Below are 20,226 nucleotides of genomic sequence, written 5' to 3' on the forward strand. Positions count from 1 at the left end.
ATGATTAGTTCGTCAAATGTCAGGAGGGAGTAAGTGTGGGGCCTCTGCAGTATTTCAACACAAAGTAATACCACAAGTGACGGGTAAAATGCGCCTCAGTGTGTGTGTGTGTGCCACACTCACTGGCTATTTTGACACCGCACTGATACTGTGATGGTGTTTTAGAATGGCAAAATCTGTTAGATAAATAAAAAAGTATTTGATCTTTAAATGGAATCATCAGATAGAAAACATATTTATATTTTTTTTCTTTAACTAATAGCTGTACGGAAAAGAATATGAAACACACAACTGTGGTCAATTAGCCAAACCGTAGACAGGAAAAAAGACTATTTACCTTATTTGGTGCTATTGAATGTGAATGGTCCTACTCTTTGAAAAAGTTCCCTTTTCTTAGTTCCATTTAATTAACAACCGATTGCCAACGCGACATGGCAAAAACAAAACAAAGCTTCCTGTGTAACACAGTTTGCCGCTTCACAGTCAAATGACACAGGAGCTGTATCGCTTATGTGTAGTTTTTTCTGAAAGTGATACAGACATCGAGGTATCGAGGGACAAAGTATTACTTTTTGTGCTTCGTATTGAATCGATGCTTCAGTATTGTTTGACCGTTCACTAGCAACAAACTATCAATTACAAAAGCAAAGTGATAGCGCATTGCGCTCCAGTCATGTGGTCATTAATCCTCAAAAAAAATCATACAAATCTGATTTTTAAATACCATTAGATAATAACTACCGATAATGTTAAACTTACGGTTCTTGTTCAGAACCGCTTCCTAATGTATCAAATCCTTGAAATCGCTTGCCATTTTACAGGGTAACTGCATTTTTTTCTGGAATTTTGCGTATCTTTCACAATCATTATGAGAGACAAGAACACACAAGTCTTTTTTATTTTTATTTTATTTTTTGGGGGTTTTAAAGATGACAAAAAACACTTGGAAGATGCGGCTAATGGTAGTCACCGTTGTAGCCTTCAAAACCCTCCATCATTTTGTTGTATACACATGGCAAGTCTATATATAATGTAACAACAGACACATTCATAACTATATTTAATATGTTCAATATTTACCGTATTTTGATCATCTTAATCGTCATTATTGATTTCCGTTTCCATAGCAGCGCACGTCCAACTTCGGTCAACTAATGTGTGTTCTTGCCTCCGGAAACAGAATACTTGTGTGCGTTCTAATCATGGCAGGCTGGGCAACAAACAAAAACGACTATTCTTGGACAAATGAGGATTCACAGCTTTATCTTTTTGAACCTGAATGAAAGGAGGATGAACTGCTGCTTATAGAAGCAAGCATGAAGAAGAGGGTGAGACCTTGTCGCAGACGGAAGCCGAGAGAGTGAGGTCTCCGGGACTCGAAGCTGCAAATGTGGAATTTTGAGACAAGCTATTTCAACATAAATGACGTGCTTACCCCAATTAGACCAGAAAAAATGTTCCTGGACAGTTGGACCAAACAGACAGCTGTCCAATCAAGTGTGTCCACTTTGTACTGATCATGATACACGCAACACGTCAAACGCGTATCATGACAGACAGCATACGCGGTCTGACTAGCTGTGTACTAACAAAACAAGAAAATAGGGCCAATACTCTACAGATACTGTAATATAATTGTTCATGTTTTACATTCAGTACAGAGTGGTGTCTTATTGCATTGTGCTGTGCATTACAAACATGTTGTTGTAGAAGCTAGCTTATCTCTCGCTGTAGTTAGTTTTCACTGCTAGTACCGAGGCACACCAACGTGTTAGTATGCTAGAAAAAGAGTTCTTCAGTGTTCGCTCTTACAATACCAATATCGCTACAGCCGATTATACAGGTTACGTAATGTAAAAAATGCATTTTTTTAATGCATTTTTAAAGTCATTTAGCGGTAGTATTGATTGCACCCATTAGCTGCATTGCAAGCTACCTAGAATGAGCCGACTTTTATATGTTAGAATGCAAAAAAAATAATGATTGTGAACGATAGGCAAAATTCCAAAGAAAGTGCAGTTCGCTTTTAACAGTTCTTTTTTGGTGGGGATGACCTTATTATGCAACGTGCGTAGTGACGTCAGATCGCCAAATGGCGGTGACCGTTAGAACAGACACTAATATCTTACATTAAATATAATTAGAAAAATAATTATAAGGCTCTTTTTCATCAAGAGGAGGGCATATGAACAATGTGCTGAAATATTTGAACACACAGCATGCAAGAATTATAAATGAAAGTCAAATTTTTGAACCGCTCCAATCTCATCCCAGCAGCAGTAACGCGGGCGGATTATCTGAATACAGCAGGTACTAACTAACACCGCCTATCATGTTGGCACTATTGTTTGACTGGCTCCGAGGCGGGCAGTACTTAGCCCAATTCACGTCTGCCGCTAGACGAATGCCACTGAGGAGTGACTAAGTTTGTGGTCAAAAGCTTGCATTTTTTGCTACAGTGACACTCCTAATTTTCGGCAGGTGAATGTTTGATTATAGTCAGAAAAAAGTAGAACAATTTCCTCAAAGCATATTTTCTCCTAGTCATTATATTATACAGGTGAAACTCTAAAAATTTAAATATCCTGTACAAGTAAATTCATATCAGCAATTAACTTCAAATATGAAACTAATATGTTATATTAACTTATTACATGCAAAGTGAGATATGTTAAGGTTTATTTAATTATCATTTTGAAGATCATGGCTTACACTTTTTAAAATCCCACATTTTTCTGAGATTTTCAATTCAAGGTTTTCATAAACTGTAAGCCATAATCATCAAACTTATAACCAATAAGGAAGTCTTAAGGTAAAAAGGCGGTCGATTCGCATTCTTTCAAGAAATAATTAGGTTTATATCATTTTTTTGCATGCTTATGAAAGTGAAAAAAAAAGGCATTAAAGGAGATGAGAACATAATGTTCCGATGGCCCTAATGCCAGAAGCAGGTCCAGAATGCACTTCACTGTGGGAATGTGAAGCAAAACAAACATCTATGGACTCTCAGCCCAGTGCAGTCCACCACCAACAAAGCATTGCGCCTGTTAGCAGCAACTGGATGAAAAGGACGTAGTGTATATAAATTATCTCCTGCATGCTCTGCTCTCATATCTGTGATTCAATTTAAAGTAGTGCCTGTGCGTGTGTGCGTGTGTGTGTGTGTGTGTGTATTTGTTATAATTCAAACTAAACCAGTCAATCAGAACATCAGGAGCACGTGCCTTACCATCTTTATTACTGGTGACAGGAATGTTGTGGACGGTTCGGAGTTTGAAACAGGAGCTAGTCAAGACCTGCAGTTCTACTGAGCTTAATATGCACGTCTGCAGGTCTGGAAATGCATACAGATATAGTTATATATGAACATTTTAGTATGTTTACTCTTTTATAAAAAATAATATCACCTCTCTTCTGGAGCTTCTGGATGCTTTCCCGCCATTCTGACCTCTCATAATCAGAAGAGAGCAGGAACAAGTAACTCTGCAACATGCAATACGTGTGTTTATCATATGTAATTTAATGTCGGCATGTGTTGCCATCTAGCGGTGGGACGTAAGCGCTGCAGCCAAAAATTCCATATTTACCTTGCCATGTTTGTTGTGAATGCGGAAAGGGATTGTAGGGGAATGAAGCAGCAGCCAAGACTCTTGCTCGTTCATCTTTTTCCTCAGACGCTCCACGCGGCTATGACCTCTTGGTGCTTTCTACAGGAAAACATACATACAGTAAGAACACAATAATAACACATTTTATTCATGGGGGGCCTTTGTGGGCACTCAAGGGCACCATGTAGAGCAATGATGCTATGAGAACAAAGCTTGGCGACATTCCTCAGCCATCTCATTCCCTATCACATACTGTACATAAACTGTAAGTGTCCCAACTGCAGCCCAAAGGTCATTTAGTAGCACAGCACAGTAGCACAAAAATTCCTAGTTTGTGAACCCGTTCTCAAACAATGGCAATAAAAACTATTCTGATTCTGAGGTTGTTTTTTGTGGGCCTGTGGCACATTGTAGAAATTAAATAACAACAAAAACAACAAAAATGGAAACAGTAAAAAGCTGGAAATGTTGATATCATTCAGAAGCATTGATGATTTATGAAACACAAGATTTGATTTGATACTGTCCCTTGAAGCCTCGATGTGCGTCACTTTATGAAAAAAAATATACGATCTATCATTTGACTGCCAAACGGCAAACTGTGTTTATCTGAAAGTGTTTCTTTTGACTCAAAAGTGACAGCTCGTACTAAATAAAGTTAGAGCAGTGGTGTGCCGAGTTCAACATCAGTTAAGAAAAAAGAAAGTTCCTAACCTGTAGAATAATTTTGATCTTACAGCTGTTTACTATTTGTGTAATTTACCACAATTCCCTGTTTCTTATTCCTTTCTGCACAACTAATTATTTAATTACAAACAAAATTACATTTGCTAACTTTTTATTTTATTTGCAGGTCAAATTTATCGACTTTTCAATACAATAGATGGCGGATGACTATGACGAAACAGTATCTGTGCAGTGTCAACACAGCTAGTAAGTGTGCCATACATTCACTGAGGCATCATTTACCCATCCATCCATCCATCCATCCATCTATCCATCCATTTTCTTACGCTTATCTGAGGTCGGGTCGCGGGGGCCGCAGCCTAAGCAGAGAGCCCAAACTTCTTTCTGCCCAGCCACTTTGTCCAGGTCCTCCTGGGGGATCCCAAGGCGCTCCCAGGCCAGTCGGGAAACAAGTCTACCCAACGTGTCCTGGGTCTTCCCCGTGGCCTCATACCTGTCGGAGGTGCCCTAAACACCCCCCGAGGGAGGGGTTCTGCTGGCATCCTGACCAGATGCCTGAACCGCCTCATCTGGCTCCTCTCGATGTGGAGGAGCAGTGGCTTTACTTTGAACTCCTCCTGGATGACAGAGCTTATCACCCTATCTCTAAGGGAGAGCCCCGCCACCCAGCGGAGGAAAAGTCATTTCAGCCTTTTGTATGTCCTTTCAGTAATAACTCAGAGCTCATGACCATCGGTGAGGATGGGAACGTAGATCGACCGATAAATTGAGAGCTTTGCATACGGCTCAGCTCCTTCTTCGCCACAACGGATCGATACAGCGTCCACATTACTGAAGACGCCGCATTGATTCGCCTGTCGATCACATGATCCACTCTTCCCTCACTTGTGAAAAAGACTCTTTCCTCCACTTGGGGCAAGATCTCTTCCCCAATTCGGAGATGGCACTCCACCCTTTTCCGGCGAGAATCACAGTCTCTAACTTGAAGGTGCTGATTTTCAAACAAATCGCTTCACATTCGGATCGGAACTGCTCCAGTGAGAGGTGAAGATCCTGGCCAGATGAAGCCATCAGGACCACATCATCTGCAAAAAGCAGAGACATAATCCTGCAGCCACCAAACCCAATCCCCTCAATGCCCTGACTGCACCTAGAAATTCTGTCAATAACATTAATGAACAGAATCGGAGACAAAGAGCAGCCTTGGCGGAGTCCAACCCTCACTGGAAACAGGTCCGACTTACTGCCAACATTGCGGACCAAGCTCTGGCAACGAACATACAGGCAGGGGACCTTCACAATAAGACAGTCCGATACCCCATACTCTCTGAGGAGCTTTTTAACCACCTCGGCAACCTCAGCTCCAGAAATAGGAGAGCCCACCACAGATTCCTCAAGAACTGCTTCCTCATAGGAAGACGTGTGGTGGAGGTCTTCGAAGTATTCCCTCCACTGATCCACAACATCCACAGTTGAGGTCAGCAGTACACTATCCTCACCATACACAGTGATGACAGTTCATCACCAAGCTTGTCTATACCTGTTTGCTGTCTCCAGAGTCCCATGAGCCAAAAGAACCCGAGACAGTCCAATCTTCAGCTTGATAGCTAGGATTACCACCACAAAAGGCTCCAACCACATTGCGGCCACAATTACAATCGGCCGTCTCGACAATAGAGGTGCGGAACATGGTCAACTCAAACTCAATGTCCAGCACCTCCGTTGGGACATGTTCAAAGTTCTTCCCGAGGTGGGAATTGAGACTCTCTCTTACAGGAGACTCAGCTAGACCATCCCAGCAAACCCTCACAATGCGTTTGGGTCTGCCAGGTCTGTCCGACATCCTCCCCCACCATCACAGCCAACTTACCACCAAGCGGTGATCAGTAGAAAGTTACGCCACTCTCTTCACCCGAGTGTCCGAAACATGAGGCCACAAATCTGATGACACAACTACAAAGTCGATCATGGAACTTCGGCCTAGGGTGTCCTGGTGCCAAGTGCACATATGGACACCCTTATGTTTGAACATGGTGTTCATTATGGACAATTTGTGACGAGCACAAAAGTCCAATAACAAAACACCACTCGGGTTCAGATCTGGGCGGCCATTTTTCTCAATCACGCGTCTCCAGGTGTAACTGTCGTTGCCAATATGAGCGTTGCAGTCACTCAGCAGAAAAAGGGAATCACCAAAACGGGTGGGCACTCTATGAGCTGCTGTTTGACCTCTATGGCCCCTCCCATGAGTGGTGAGCCCATTGGAGGGGGGACACACGTTGCCTCTTCGGGCTGTGCCCAATAGGGAACCATGGGGACAGGCCCGGCCACCAGGCGCTGGCCATCGTGCCCTACCTGCGGGCCCCAAACCCCGAACTGGCTCCAGAGGGGGGGCCTCGTTTTGTCTTCTTCATAAAGGTATACCCATCATTACAAATAACTAATAACAACACAAATATTTTTCTTTAGCTATAAAAGGTTTTGGTGTTTTTTTAGCTTTTTTGAAAAAACACATGCACATGCACCAAGACCAACTCTGCAAATGAAACACTGATGTCATCAACACCATCCCTGCAAGTGTAATTACAGGACCCATGCTGTAGACATATGTAAAAAAACCACATAACTGAACTAAAAAGCAATCGGAAAGCACAGAAAGTTCAGTTAGTTATTCGATAAACAATGCAAACAATATGCACTCTATCTAAAATACATATGGCAGTGCTTTCTTTTTTCAAAAAAAGATGACATTTCAGAAATTTCCTGAAAGTTTCATCAAAATCTGCTAATAACTTTTTAAGTTGCGTTGATAACTAACTCCAACAATTACATAACCTCATGGCAGAGGTAATAAACAACCACAGTCCAATGTACAAGTGTTTCATGTTATAATATATATACCAATTCGTGAAAACACGAATTGGTATGTTAGACAAACCCTTTTCTTGGTTTAACTCTTATCTTACTGACAGAATGCAGTGTGTCTACCATAACAACGTGACCACAGAGTATGTTAAGGTAACGTGCAGAGTTCCACAGGGCTCTCAGTTTTTGGCCCTGCACTCTTTAGCATCTATATGCTGCCGCTAGGTGACATCAAAACGCAAATACGGCGTTAGCTTTCACTCTTATACTGATGACACCCAACTTTACAACCCTCTAAAGCTGACCAACGCACCTTAGGGATAAAGAGCTAAAAAAGTACACTTTGATTGATTGATTGAAACTATCTGCTCCCTTTCAGGGGTTACATTGCTGTACCGGCTGCAATAACATCGCTTTTCCGAAGAACTACCACCAACCTCATGTTTTTTATTACTAATATAAATAACCCTTGTGACACATTCTCTGTGTTTAAGACTTAAACCACAGAAACAGAAACAAGTATTCCACGATGGGACAGACCCATCCTGTGAGTCACCATGAGTGCATTTAGACAACAAGGCAAACTTCTTGTCTTTTTGCTTATAGCACTCAGTGGAAACATTCAATTAGTAAACTCTACTTTGAAAGACGTGTGGCTCAGGCAGTAAAAAGAATGACTGGTCAATTTGACCTTCCAAAAAGAACAACATTGAATCCAGGGCTAGTCAACTGGCAACCTGCGCGGAAAATCTGCTCCATAAATGACATCAGGAATGGCACTCTGGTACAGTTCAAAACTTGGGGGGCAAGTCATATTTGTGCTGCAGTTATTCTCAAAATCAAAAATCGCTTTGATCAGGATGTTTTTGTAGTCGAGTAATCCCTTTTTTATTCATCAAGTTGTAACTGTTTCCCGGCCTGACTGTGGTAAATTAATTTCTGAGCAGTAGGGATTATTAATTATAAACCCAATATTTTCAAAGATAGAGCATATACATTTGTTTATGACCTTTTAACTATGTTTTTGAAATAATGAAAGCCATCTAGACATCAAATAACACGCCCATAGTCATCTTTACCCTCGTTTAATCCAATATATCAGTGCTGTCTGAGGTTGAGCCAATCAGTGGCCACAAACTGATCAGCACGCTCTGATTGGTTGGATTCAACTAGTGGCCAATACTACTATTGTATTGACAATATTAGTTAATTTAGCCACTTTATGCTTAAAATGCTTAATTCAAGCCAAAAATAGACTATGCTATTAAACAAATAAATAGCTGCAAACTTCAAAGCACAATGTAGGGCAGTGCGTTCTCAAATGGGGGTACTCGTACCCCTGGGGGTACTTGAAGGTATGCCAAGCGGTGCGTGAGATTTTTTTTCATTATTATAAAAATAGCAACAATTCAAAAATCCTTTATAAATATATTTATTGAATAATACTTCAACAAAATATGAATGTAAGTTCATAAACTGTGAAAAGAAATGCAACAATGCAATATTCAGTGTTGACAGCTAGATTATTTGTGGACATAGTTCATAAATATTGATGTTAAAGATTTCTTTTTTTGTGAAGAAATGTTTAGAATTAAGTTCATGAATTCAGATGGATCTCTATTACAATCCCCGAAGAGGGCACTTTAAGTTGATGATTACTTCTATGTGTAGAAATCTTTATTTATAATTGAATCACTTGTTTATTTTTCAACAAGTTTTTAGTTGTTTTTATATCTTTTTTTCCAAATAGTTCTAGAAAGACCACTACAAATGAGCAATATTTTGCACTGTTTTACAATTTAATAAATCAGAAACTGATGACATAGTGCTGTATTTTACTTCTTTATCTCTTTTTTCAACCAAAAATGCTTTGCTCTGATTAGGGGGTACTTGAATTAAAAAAATGTTCACAGGGGGTACATCACTGAAAATGGTTGAGAACCACTGCTGTAGGGGACGACAATTGTAGAGCACATGTTCAAAACAGCAGAACACTCCTGTCGTAAGATGATCTTTGATTAGTGTGTTTGTCGTACATTCTTAGAAACAGAAAGGCACTCCTGCCATACACAGCAAGGATTGGTATGAAACAAAATAATATGAAAATAATCCAACACCCCTACCCTTTTGCCGTAAATGGACCACGTGTTGTTGCCTGTGCAATTCAGATATAACATGCAGCGCTAACTTTTTCATACACTTAAAAAAAATTATATTTCAATTTCAAAGTACACTTTATTTATAACCATATTAGCCATCTGGTGAAGTAAAACAACTAAATCAATGGGGGAAAAATAGGAATAATAGTAAAAGGAGAAGTCCTGTTGCACTTAGGTTAGAGTTCTGAAAATGTGATTGCTAAAATGCTAAATAAAACCTTGCTCAACCTGAATGTAAACAAATGCCATCCTGACATCCACTGTAATGATACCAAGTACACGAGCGTCTCTGGTCGATACAACTATGATTACATCAATATTTTTTATCATCACAAAATCTTTTTTTTTTTTTTTTTTTTTTTAATTCAGATTATATTCATAAACTCAGCAAATATGTCCCTGGACACATGAGAACTTGAAATATGACCAAAGTATGATCCTTGGTATCGGATCGATACCAAGTAGTTACATATTTGGTATCACCACAAATGGTACCGGTACCAAAATATTGGGATTGAGACAACCCTAATATATACATATACATAAGTACATACATATATAAACATATATATCGATACATAAATACACATACATACATACATTAATTAGGTCGGAGGAGGGAAACCTGTGGAACAAGCTTGTAGGGATGAAATGGCCTGTGTTTTTTCCTGACCTAACGAATATTCTGCACTACCCTGGTATTCAGCACTGTCTGACAAATAAACCACAGTAACCTCGGCTACATATACACATCCATATATACACATATAAATATATATATACACACATGTATCCATATATGTATATATACACACACATATATACATAGTGTATATATACATACAGCCCTGCGATGAGAAAGCGACTTGTCCAGGGTGTACGACGCCTTCCGCCCGATTGTAGCTGAGATAGGCACCAGCGCCCCGAGGGACCCCAAACGGAATAAGCGGTAGAAAATGGATGGATGGATGGATGGATATATACACACATGTGTAAAATACATATATAAATGATACTTATGCTTTTATTAATTTATGGTTTTCCTTATTTTTTAGTATTGTATATTTTTTAGTAAGTATTGTATTTGTATGTCTTCTCAAATGCTTTGTAAATTATTATCCTAAGTATTGTTAAACTGGGATTTGGTTGGAGTTGCTCTATTTTTTCTTTTATTAGATTGATCTACTTTCTGCGATTTTTTTTACACAAAATTTTAAAAATACATTTAAAAAATACATTTTCTAAGTCGTACATCAGCAGCCAAGAGGAGCTTTCATAACCATTAATCTGTTTTGAAAAGGTTCATTACAATTTATTTACCAAATAATATATTACGAGAATTGTGTTAAATGGAAAAATAATTCTGGATCCCTATTAATTATGTTGTGTTGTTTATTTATACTGTATTATGTTGCTGTTGGTGATACATGTTCTTGTCTCTGAACTGAATTGTAATTAATTTATAGATATTCCAAGATTTGTTTTAATATATGACTTTAAATTGTTTCTCAAAGCATATGACTCTGTAAGGTCACTCATATCACAGGTATGTAATGTGTTTGCACAAGGATAGCGTTCAATGATTAGAAAAATATTGTATTTTATTGCTGAAAATACTACTAGTGACAAGCTTACCTTCTCTTTCTGTATATCGTTCTTTAAGACTGAGATTTTGATCTTCATCTCCTCAATTTCATGCTCGGGGAGGACTTGGATGCTGTGGCATGAGTCCGACTCTTCCAGCGTCTGGAAGATCAGGTCTGCCAGCGGGATGTACCACTTGCACTCGTACTGCTGGTGGCGACTGAAGATGGACAGAGGAGGTGGATATTGCAAATACAATCACTGTTTCACACTTACATTCACTAACAAACAGTGAAAGGTGAATTATCAGTATACACAGGGGTAAGAATAAATAAGATATGCTTCTTCCTTCTCTTTTTAGAAAAAAATAAACCACACCATACTTCATTGGTCACACTGTACATGCGGTATGTCAAAATTGCAAAGCGTGCTCACCCAGCAGATGTCTTCTTCATTTTGGCACAGAGCAGCAAGTCGGTGAAAAGGAAGACATGTCGTAGCTTCCTGGAGCTTTCTGACACCTCGACGAGGAAGCCATCTTTTACGAGCTGACGAGCCTATGAAAATAAAGTACATTTTACTGACAGTACAACGTGGTATTCTCTGCAGTGCTTCCCATAAAGGACAGCCCACCACAAAAACATTTGAAACGCCACTATAAGATTAATTGGCATTACCTGATGCGCCTTAGCTCAGAAACACATGATGTGGAACTGTTTTTCCAACTCTTTACAGAAGATGGGATCGGTAGTCTGTTTTTAAGAACTCCTAAAGCACCTGGGGCCTCATCTAAAAAAACAGCAGTATGGAATTCTGGCTAAAAGTCTCTGTAGAACCCCAAATTTATAAACCTATGAAAATATTTAAATACAATAAAATCTAGATCTTACCTGACATAAAAGGTCAATGCAAAGTTAATTATGAATGCGGCGTGTCTATTTTAAGGACCCATGCATTGCATTGTTCTCTCATCCTGAATCATAACTTGTAAAAAGACAGCAACAAAAAAAAGCGGAACTATACCTTGGAGGTGGAAAATATAGGCATAGGGCAGGGGTTTGCAATCTTTACTATCAAAAGAGACATTTGCTCAATTCTTCCAACAACAAATATAGTATAGTATAGGACAACCAACCTGTCAATGTGAAATTAAACTTATTTTTCTCTTTTTTTGGCAAGTATTAATGGTTAGCGTACCCGAGGGGTTGCACAATGGAGAAGGTGAAGGGAACACACAGGCTTCCAGGTCTCTTTTACCGGCCTCAGAACTCAACCTGTGAGCTTTCACGGCCTTACAGACAGGAGGAAATTATGGAACACTTTTTTGAAAATGCTAACCTTTCTCACTCTGGAAGAAATCTGAGGGAGCCACAACAAAAAGGCAAAGGAGCCACAAAAAGAATATTGTCAGCATTATTTTAACACCCATTTAAGCACTATTTGAATGTCATGTATAATGTAAAGCATTTTGGTTGTCATTCCAGGTAGAGTAAAGCACTATACAAAAACAGACCATTTATCATTTTACTAATGTAATCATCATTTATAATAATAGATATAATGCAAGTAAGCCTTTCAAACACAATAAACTTTTATTTTTCCTTAGTATTTTTTATAATTGTAATAAATGGTGAAGCACTTTTAAAGAAGTAAACAAACAATATAAATTTAAATAACTTTCAATCACTATTACCAAAAGTTACACTTTAATAAAGTTTATAATCTTTCAGTGCAGTTTTTTTCGACAGTTGGGGAAACTGCTGCGCTTTTTGGATCAGGTGGGGTTTCAAACCATTTTGGCAGACTGTCCCGTTTGTCCGCATTGATGGTTTCAACATTCTTGTTTAGTTACAAACCGAAATATTCCCATATCGGAACATTTGGCTTAGCAATATTTTTTCCCCCTCCTAATTTGTGTTACCTTGAGGTGCTTCTATCTATTGAGATGCGACTGGCAAGCTTATGTCACTGTCGGAAGCTACCAGTCCTGCCTCCATTCACAAAGACAAAAAATGACTGACAAGAGGGTTCACGCCCTTAATTTAATTCTGCTATTAAACCAACGCGCTCAGGTGTTAAGAGCATTGCACATAGTAAACCCTTTTGCGCCACCATTAATTATTAGTCAACATGTTTTATTTACATCACGCTAAACACAACATACATTTCTATTTGATTTGATGGGTGTTTCTTTTGTTTCTATGCCTACGTTTACAATAACACTGTCATTTCCTTTTCTTTCTCCTGTAACAACAGCACAGTGATTAAAACTCTGGTAGCAGTCGCCTTTTTGCACTTGCTATCCCGCTGTTTTCTACCATCTACAATTGCCATGGTGTTCATGTCATCATGAAAGACATAAACACCAAGCGCAAAACAAAGGAGACTGCTACTGGGCTATATAATCCACTGACTGCCGTGCTGCTCTTACAGGAAAAAGAAGCGAAAGTAACGCACATTGCAGAAATGGCGTTCTCCATGCGTCAGCTGAACAGGACAGTGACAGCAATAGGAATTAAAATATATTCCACAGCCCCAAAAATATATTAATCAGTACTTACAGTATTTTTTTTAATTAATTCTTCTTCTTTTTTTCCATCCTATTATGTATTAAAAAAATAAAAAGAAACACATTTGAGAAGATAGGATTCTTTTTTTTTCTTTTTTACACAGTTTTTTCTTGTAGAATATCTGATGCGGCCCCGCCACACCAAGACTGTGCCTCCAGCAGATCCCAGGTAAATTGAGTTTGAGACCGCCGCTTTTTAGCCTTAATGCACATTTTAGGGAAAAGCGTTTAAATAATCTAAGATTTTTCTGCATGCCATTGCCTACATTAAAATTTTTTATCAATAAATGCATACCATCAACATTGAAAATGCACGTTTAACGTGTGCATTAATTTAAAAAAAAAACAACAACTTCTGTTTGCTCCTTTAACCGCTCTCGCGTGCGCTCTGTTGCAGCGGCCGTACAGAAACTATGTCCCGTATATAAAGTTCCAGGCACTCCATGCTGTCTGGATTTCAGCAATTTTTTTTTTGTTGCACTAATTAAACGATTCATTGAACCAACAGAATATAAATTGAAGCTTTTTTATAATCGTTGCAGCTCTTTTGTCCATTTTGAATTAAACATTTGACAGTCCTTCCAGGACCTTTCATGGTGAACCACAGAAGAGCATTTGAAGATTGTTTATAGCGGAACAAGACAGTAGGGAAACTAATAACAAAAAATATAATAATGATAGTAAAAAAAGTTTGATTGAAAAATATCGAAGAAAGAAGATCACAAAACGCACAACTTTTCCTCTTTTTAAAGCATTCATTGTTAATTTCTATTGAGATATTCACTTAGCAAGTAAATCAGGGTATTTAATTTGTCACATTTCCTTGTTTCTTCTATTTATTATTATCATGTGCTGTCTTTATCATGTGACTATAAGCTATTTTTTGGATGGAAGCGCCATCCATCCATTTCCCACCGCTTGTCCCGTTCACCTCATCAACACAGATAGACAGACAACAGTCACACTCACACACTTGCTCACTGAGGGAAAAGCGCTTTCCATTGCACATAGGCCTCCATACACACCTCTCCTTTGGGTGTGGTTACTGCGGTCCTGCGGGGGTCAATCTCCTCGTTGATTGAGGAGAGGAAGTTCTGAGATATTCGCAGAGCGTCCTGCAGGAGAGGGAAGTCAGGATGGTCCTTTGGCGTGTGTTTAAGCAAATCCTGTTGCATGAAAGGATACAAAGACACAAAAAAAGATGAGTTCATCTATACAAACTGAGTCAAGTGCGTTCCACTTTTGACCGTCAGTCTGTGTGGCCCGCAAAAAACAAAATGTTACTGAAATGTAAAGTCATCTCAGGTAAAGAGATTTCCTTTTTGTGGTTCAAGCAGATTTCATCAATACATGAAGGTGAAAGACATTGCCCACAGAATACTGATCAGCTGTGTCCTTCTAAAAGGAAGCTCTGCCAATTTGTCTCGTTGTTTGACATGTAAACAAACACTGGAAATGGATGCGCTTCAAAACCTTGGTAAGTTGGAAATTCTGATATGAAATAAAGGCAAGTTATTTTTGTGGTTGTTGTCTATGAATTAATGCGTGCGTGCGCGTGTCAATGGCGCTTTCAGCAAAGTATTTTATCACTAATCTCTTTAATTATCATATTTTATTTATTTTCTTTCAGACTTTAAAAGATTTCTTGTATCCGGTTTGAAAGCCAGAGCCAAACAAAATAAACACAAAGACTGACATAGCAATTTATCAATGACCGCAACATTATTAAGCTCATTTTTATTTATTGTTTGATTGATTGACGTATTGACTTTCGGCCAAGTCCTTAAATTGTATTTGCATTTTAATGACCCTGGACATTGCATTTAATGCCTTTTAAAGCCATTTTATAATTCCTTAATTTTCGTTAAATTCATTTCATCACCTAATTATTCTAATACCCCCTAGAAAAACTATTTATTCTTTAACTTTTGATCAACTTTATTTTCTTTCTTTCTTCACTAAATAAACTGTATACACATTTCTACAAATTTACTGGTATGCCAATATAATGGTTCTTATCTTGTTTTTATCAAGGTCCCCAGTTGGTAAATAAGAGTGCAAAAGGCAGAACATAAATCTGTTGAGCTTTTGTGTTGAATGTTTTTGTTTATTTAAACATAAAATCTGTTGCTTGAATAAATGCAAATCTCCAATTTAAAATGCAAATATAGAAAAGACAACCTAAAGGATTCTGACACTAAACATTACAGATACATTTTGTGCAAGAAATAAGCTGAAACCAATACAATGTTAGCCAATACACTGTACTGTAATAGGGATAGGCAATATGGGCTTAAATTCATATTAGGATATCTACACAGCCTCTTGTGATAATGATATCCCGGTGTATTGAAATGATAATAGAACCATTTCAATTTGTCTGCGTTAACATAGTGTCTTTTCCTCTTGTATTATTTTCTCAAAATTATTATTTTATCTACTTGCTAATTTACTGTTAATAGTTGGTTAACATGGTTCTATCTACATTGATACTATACATGGTATTGTTACTATCGATATTAGTGGCAATCTGCCCACCCCTGCTTCCATTCAAGAGCTCAAACCAAGTGTTTAGCAGCAACCATGCCCTACTACGATGTGCAGTATAGCATGTTTAGCACATCCTCGTCTTTCAGTAATGATATTTGTTGGAAGCGTCATGTTATTTGTTATTTGTCGCCATGGTAGCAAGGATTCCTGACTTGGCAGTGCAAGTGCACTGTGGAGGGAGGTTAGTTTGTTAGCTGGAATGTGGGACGCAGATAAAATGTGTCATCAACATGCATTATCACGATATTACAATAGTATTAAAAACTATCGCTGGACAAATTTATATCATTTATACTATCTGTAGCAGTTGTGGTACATCTAATGGTACGCTTAAGAATCACTGGATTAAAGGGAACTGCACTTTTTTGGGAATTTTGCTATTGCTCACAAACATTAAGAAAGACATGACGATGGATGCATTTATTTTTTTTATGTATTCTAACTCGTTAATTAACGAGTATAAATGTCTACTTAAAGCAGAGTCAATGGGAGGTCCTCTAGTCCGCCCATAAAACCCAATTAAAAAAAATCCAAAAAGCGCCAACAATACTCCATTTACATTTCCTGACTTGAATATTAACCAAGTATTAGTGATATTATAAGCGCTAACACAGACAAACTATTTATACTGCCGTGATCACTACCGTGTGTGGTTTATTTTTATTTTTACATCATCAAGTGGGAACCTGTTTCCTCGCTTCCCTGTTTGTGGAAGCTTATTGAAGATCATAAATCATGCCTCTAACTTGATATTAGATTGAGAATGTCGTTTAACAGGTTGGTACACTTTGACAGCCAATTTAGACCCGGCAATGGCGAGAACGACACGAAAAGACACTTGGTTCCACCTCCCTTTTCTTTGCGAGGATTATGAGCCATTTTTCATCTGAACGGGACTATAACAAGATTCTAGCAGTCGGCATCCTAATGACAGCAGACATTGTACATTAAATTATGTTTTATTATGTTTGTTGGCCCTCATTAAGTCTGCAGTGAATAATAGTCATTGATGTTGAGCAAAAAATTATGGAAGGGATTAAGCAAAGCAATCAAACAATGTACTAATATGATCCACTTCAAGAAACTCTTCAAACTAGAAGTGTTTACAAAGTACAAAAAAGAAGAACCATGATAAACATTCTGATTTTACTCACCCATTCATTCTCAAAATAAACTTACTTATCTCATCGTATGGAATAAAACTTACTTAACCAATTATGTAATTATTTATTTATTTATTTGTATTGTGATTACTTATTACTTAAAGAGTATACATTGTGAATACATTGAGAACAGGAAGTGAACAAAAGTTTTAGCAACTGTTATGTAAAAGAAAAGGGGTAGGATTAAATAAGCTCTGTGTCTTCCTACTCCTTTTCGAACATGTTGAAAAGAGAAACTGGAAATTGTGATGTATCATGTTGTATGCTTGCATGTTCGAAATAAACTCAAACTCAACTCAACTCAACTCAAAAAGCAAACGTGACGCATTTTTCAAATTAATGCGCCTTGAATGCTTAAAATTATCAAAAAACCTAAATATTAAATATGAATATGAATTTGCCCATTCCTAAATTATATAAATATACTTACATCATGTATATAAAACCTTAATGGAGGTGTTTGGATGTTTTAAAGGGTTTGTTGGCAGAATGGAGATACTCCCATTTGCTTCATTAAAAGTGGACAATTAATCAATCAATCAATCAATCTATCAATGTTTACTTATATAGCCCTAAATCACTAGTGTCTCAAAGGGCTGCACAAACCACTACGACATCCTCGGTAGGCCCACATAAGGGCAAGGAAAACTCACACCCAGTGGGACGTCGGTGACAATGATGACTATGAGAACCTTGGAGAGGAGGAAAGCAATGGATGTTGAGCGGGTCTAACATGATACTGTGAAAGTTCAATCAATAATGGATCAAACACAGTCGCAACAGTCCAGTCCAAAGCGGATCCAACACAGCAGCGAGAGTCCCGTTCACAGCGGAGCCAGCAGGAAAACATCCCAAGCGGAGGCGGATCAGCAGCGCAGATGTCCCCAGCCGATACACAGGCGAGCAGTACATGGCCACCGGATCGGACCGGACCCCCTCCACAAGGGAGAGTGGGACATAGGAGAAAAAGAAAAGAAACGGCAGATCACCTGGTCTAAAAAGGGAGTCTATTTAAAGGCTAGAGTATACAAATGAGTTTTAAGGTGAGACTTAAATGCTTCTACTGAGGTGGCATCTCGAACTGTTACCGGGAGGGCATTCCAGAGTACTGAAGCCCGAAATGAAAACGCTCTATAGCCCACAGACTTTTTTTGGGCTTTGGGAATCACTAATAAGCCGGAGTCCTTTGAACGCAGATTTCTTGCCGGGACATATGGTACAATACAATCAGCAAGATAGGAGGGAGCTAGACCGTGTAGTATTTTATACGTAAGTAGTAAAACCTTAAAGTCACATCTTAAGTGCACAGGAAGCCAGTGCAGGTGAGCCAGTACAGGCGTAATATGATCAAACTTTCTTGTTCTTGTCAAAAGTCTAGCAGCCGCATATTGTACCAAATGTAATCTTTTAATGCTAGACATGGGGAGACCCGAAAATAATACGTTACAATAATCGAGACGAGACGTAACAAACGCATGGATAATGATCTCAGCGTCTTTAGTGGACAGAATGGAGCGAATTTTAGCGATATTACGGAGATGAAAGAAGGCCGTTTTAGTAACGCTTTTAATGTGTGACTCAAAGGAGAGAGTTGGGTCAAAGATAATACCCAGATTTTTTACCGTGTCGCCTTGTTTAATTGTTTGGTTGTCAAATGTTAGAGTTGTATCATTAAATAGAGTTCGGTGTCTAGCAGGACCGATAATCAGCATTTCCGTTTTTTTGGCGTTGAGTTGCAAAAAGTTAGCGGAAATCCATTTTTGAATTTAATTAAGACACGCCTCCAGCTGACTACAATTCGGCGTGTTGGTCAGCTTTAGGGGCATATAGAGTTGGGTGTCATCAGCATAACAGTGAAAGCTAATACCGTATTTGCGTATGATGTCACCTAGCGGCAGCGTGTAGATGCTGAAGAGTGCAGGGCCAAGGACCGAACCCTGGGGAACTCCACACGTTACCTTAACGTAGTCCGAGGTCACATTGTTATGGGAGACGCACTGCATCCTATCAGTAAGATAAGAGTTAAACCAAGACAGGGCTAAGTCTGACATACCAATTCGTGTTTTGATACGTTCTAATAAAATATTATGATCGACGGTATCGAAAGCAGCGCTAAGATCGAGGAGCAGCAACATAGATGACGCATCAGAATCCATCGTTAGCAATAGATCATTAGTCATTTTTGCGAGGGCTGTCTCCCTGGAGTGATTTGCCCTGAAACCGGATTGAAAGGTTTCACATAGATTGTTAGACGCTAAGTGTTCATTTAACTGCACCACAACAATTTTTTCGAGGATTTTTTAAATAAAGGGAAGGTGAGACACCGGTCGGTAGTTTACCATGAGGTCAGGATCGAGGTTAGGTCTTTTAAGAAGAGGATGAATAACCGCTTTTTTGAATGCTAGGGGAACAGTGCCCGAGGAAAGAGATAAGTTTATAACATTTAGCACTGATGGACCTAATAATACAAAGAGCTCCTTGATCAGTTTCCCAGGAAGTGGGTCAAGTAAACATGTTGTTTGTTTTATTCCATTTACACGTTGTAACAATTCCTCTAATGTTATTTCCTCAAAACAAGAGAAACTATTTTGGAGGGCAGTATCCGCCGTATATACAATCGTGTCAGTGTTAATAGAACCTAGTTGTAGCTGGGACGCATTATCTTTAATCTCCTTTCTAATGACTTAAATTTTCTTACTAAAGAATTGCATAAAGTCATCAGCTGAGTGGGTGGAGCTACTGGAAGGAGTCCCTTGTTGGGTTAGCGATGCTACCGTACTAAACAAAAATTTAGGATCATTTTTATTACGGTGGATGAGATTTGAGTAATATTAAGCTTTAGCTAAGGTAAGCATGCGTTTATAAGTTATTAAACCATCACTCCATGCTTGATGGTGCACCTCAAGTTTAGTCGTGCGCCATTTGCGTTCCAGCTTTCTACATAATAATTTCTGAGCTCTAGTTTCTTCTGTAGACCACGGGGTACGCTTTTTTGGAGCCTTTTTTAACTTTAGCGGTGCTATGTTATCAATGGTTTCGCG

The 20,226-nt window shown here is 38.6% G+C and overlaps 1 protein-coding gene across 3 annotated transcripts in view; it reads right to left on the reverse strand.

The window, feature by feature from the left end:
• Window positions 1–20,226, reverse strand: part of abr (ABR activator of RhoGEF and GTPase) — a 257,716-nt gene that overhangs the window by 82,257 nt on the left and 155,233 nt on the right. For all 3 annotated transcript variants that reach the window (XM_061897920.1, XM_061897921.1, XM_061897923.1), the window contains 6 exons: window positions 14,498–14,638; window positions 11,339–11,460; window positions 10,955–11,123; window positions 3,588–3,707; window positions 3,408–3,483; window positions 3,230–3,334 (listed from right to left, as the gene is read on the reverse strand). In XM_061897920.1, coding sequence (XP_061753904.1) covers window positions 3,230–3,334; window positions 3,408–3,483; window positions 3,588–3,707; window positions 10,955–11,123; window positions 11,339–11,460; window positions 14,498–14,638 — 733 coding nt within the window. The remainder of the gene's footprint in view (window positions 1–3,229; window positions 3,335–3,407; window positions 3,484–3,587; window positions 3,708–10,954; window positions 11,124–11,338; window positions 11,461–14,497; window positions 14,639–20,226) is intronic.

The sequence above is a fragment of the Nerophis ophidion genome, linkage group LG04 (genome assembly GCF_033978795.1).
Source record: "Nerophis ophidion isolate RoL-2023_Sa linkage group LG04, RoL_Noph_v1.0, whole genome shotgun sequence".
Taxonomy (NCBI): Eukaryota; Metazoa; Chordata; class Actinopteri; order Syngnathiformes; family Syngnathidae; genus Nerophis; species Nerophis ophidion.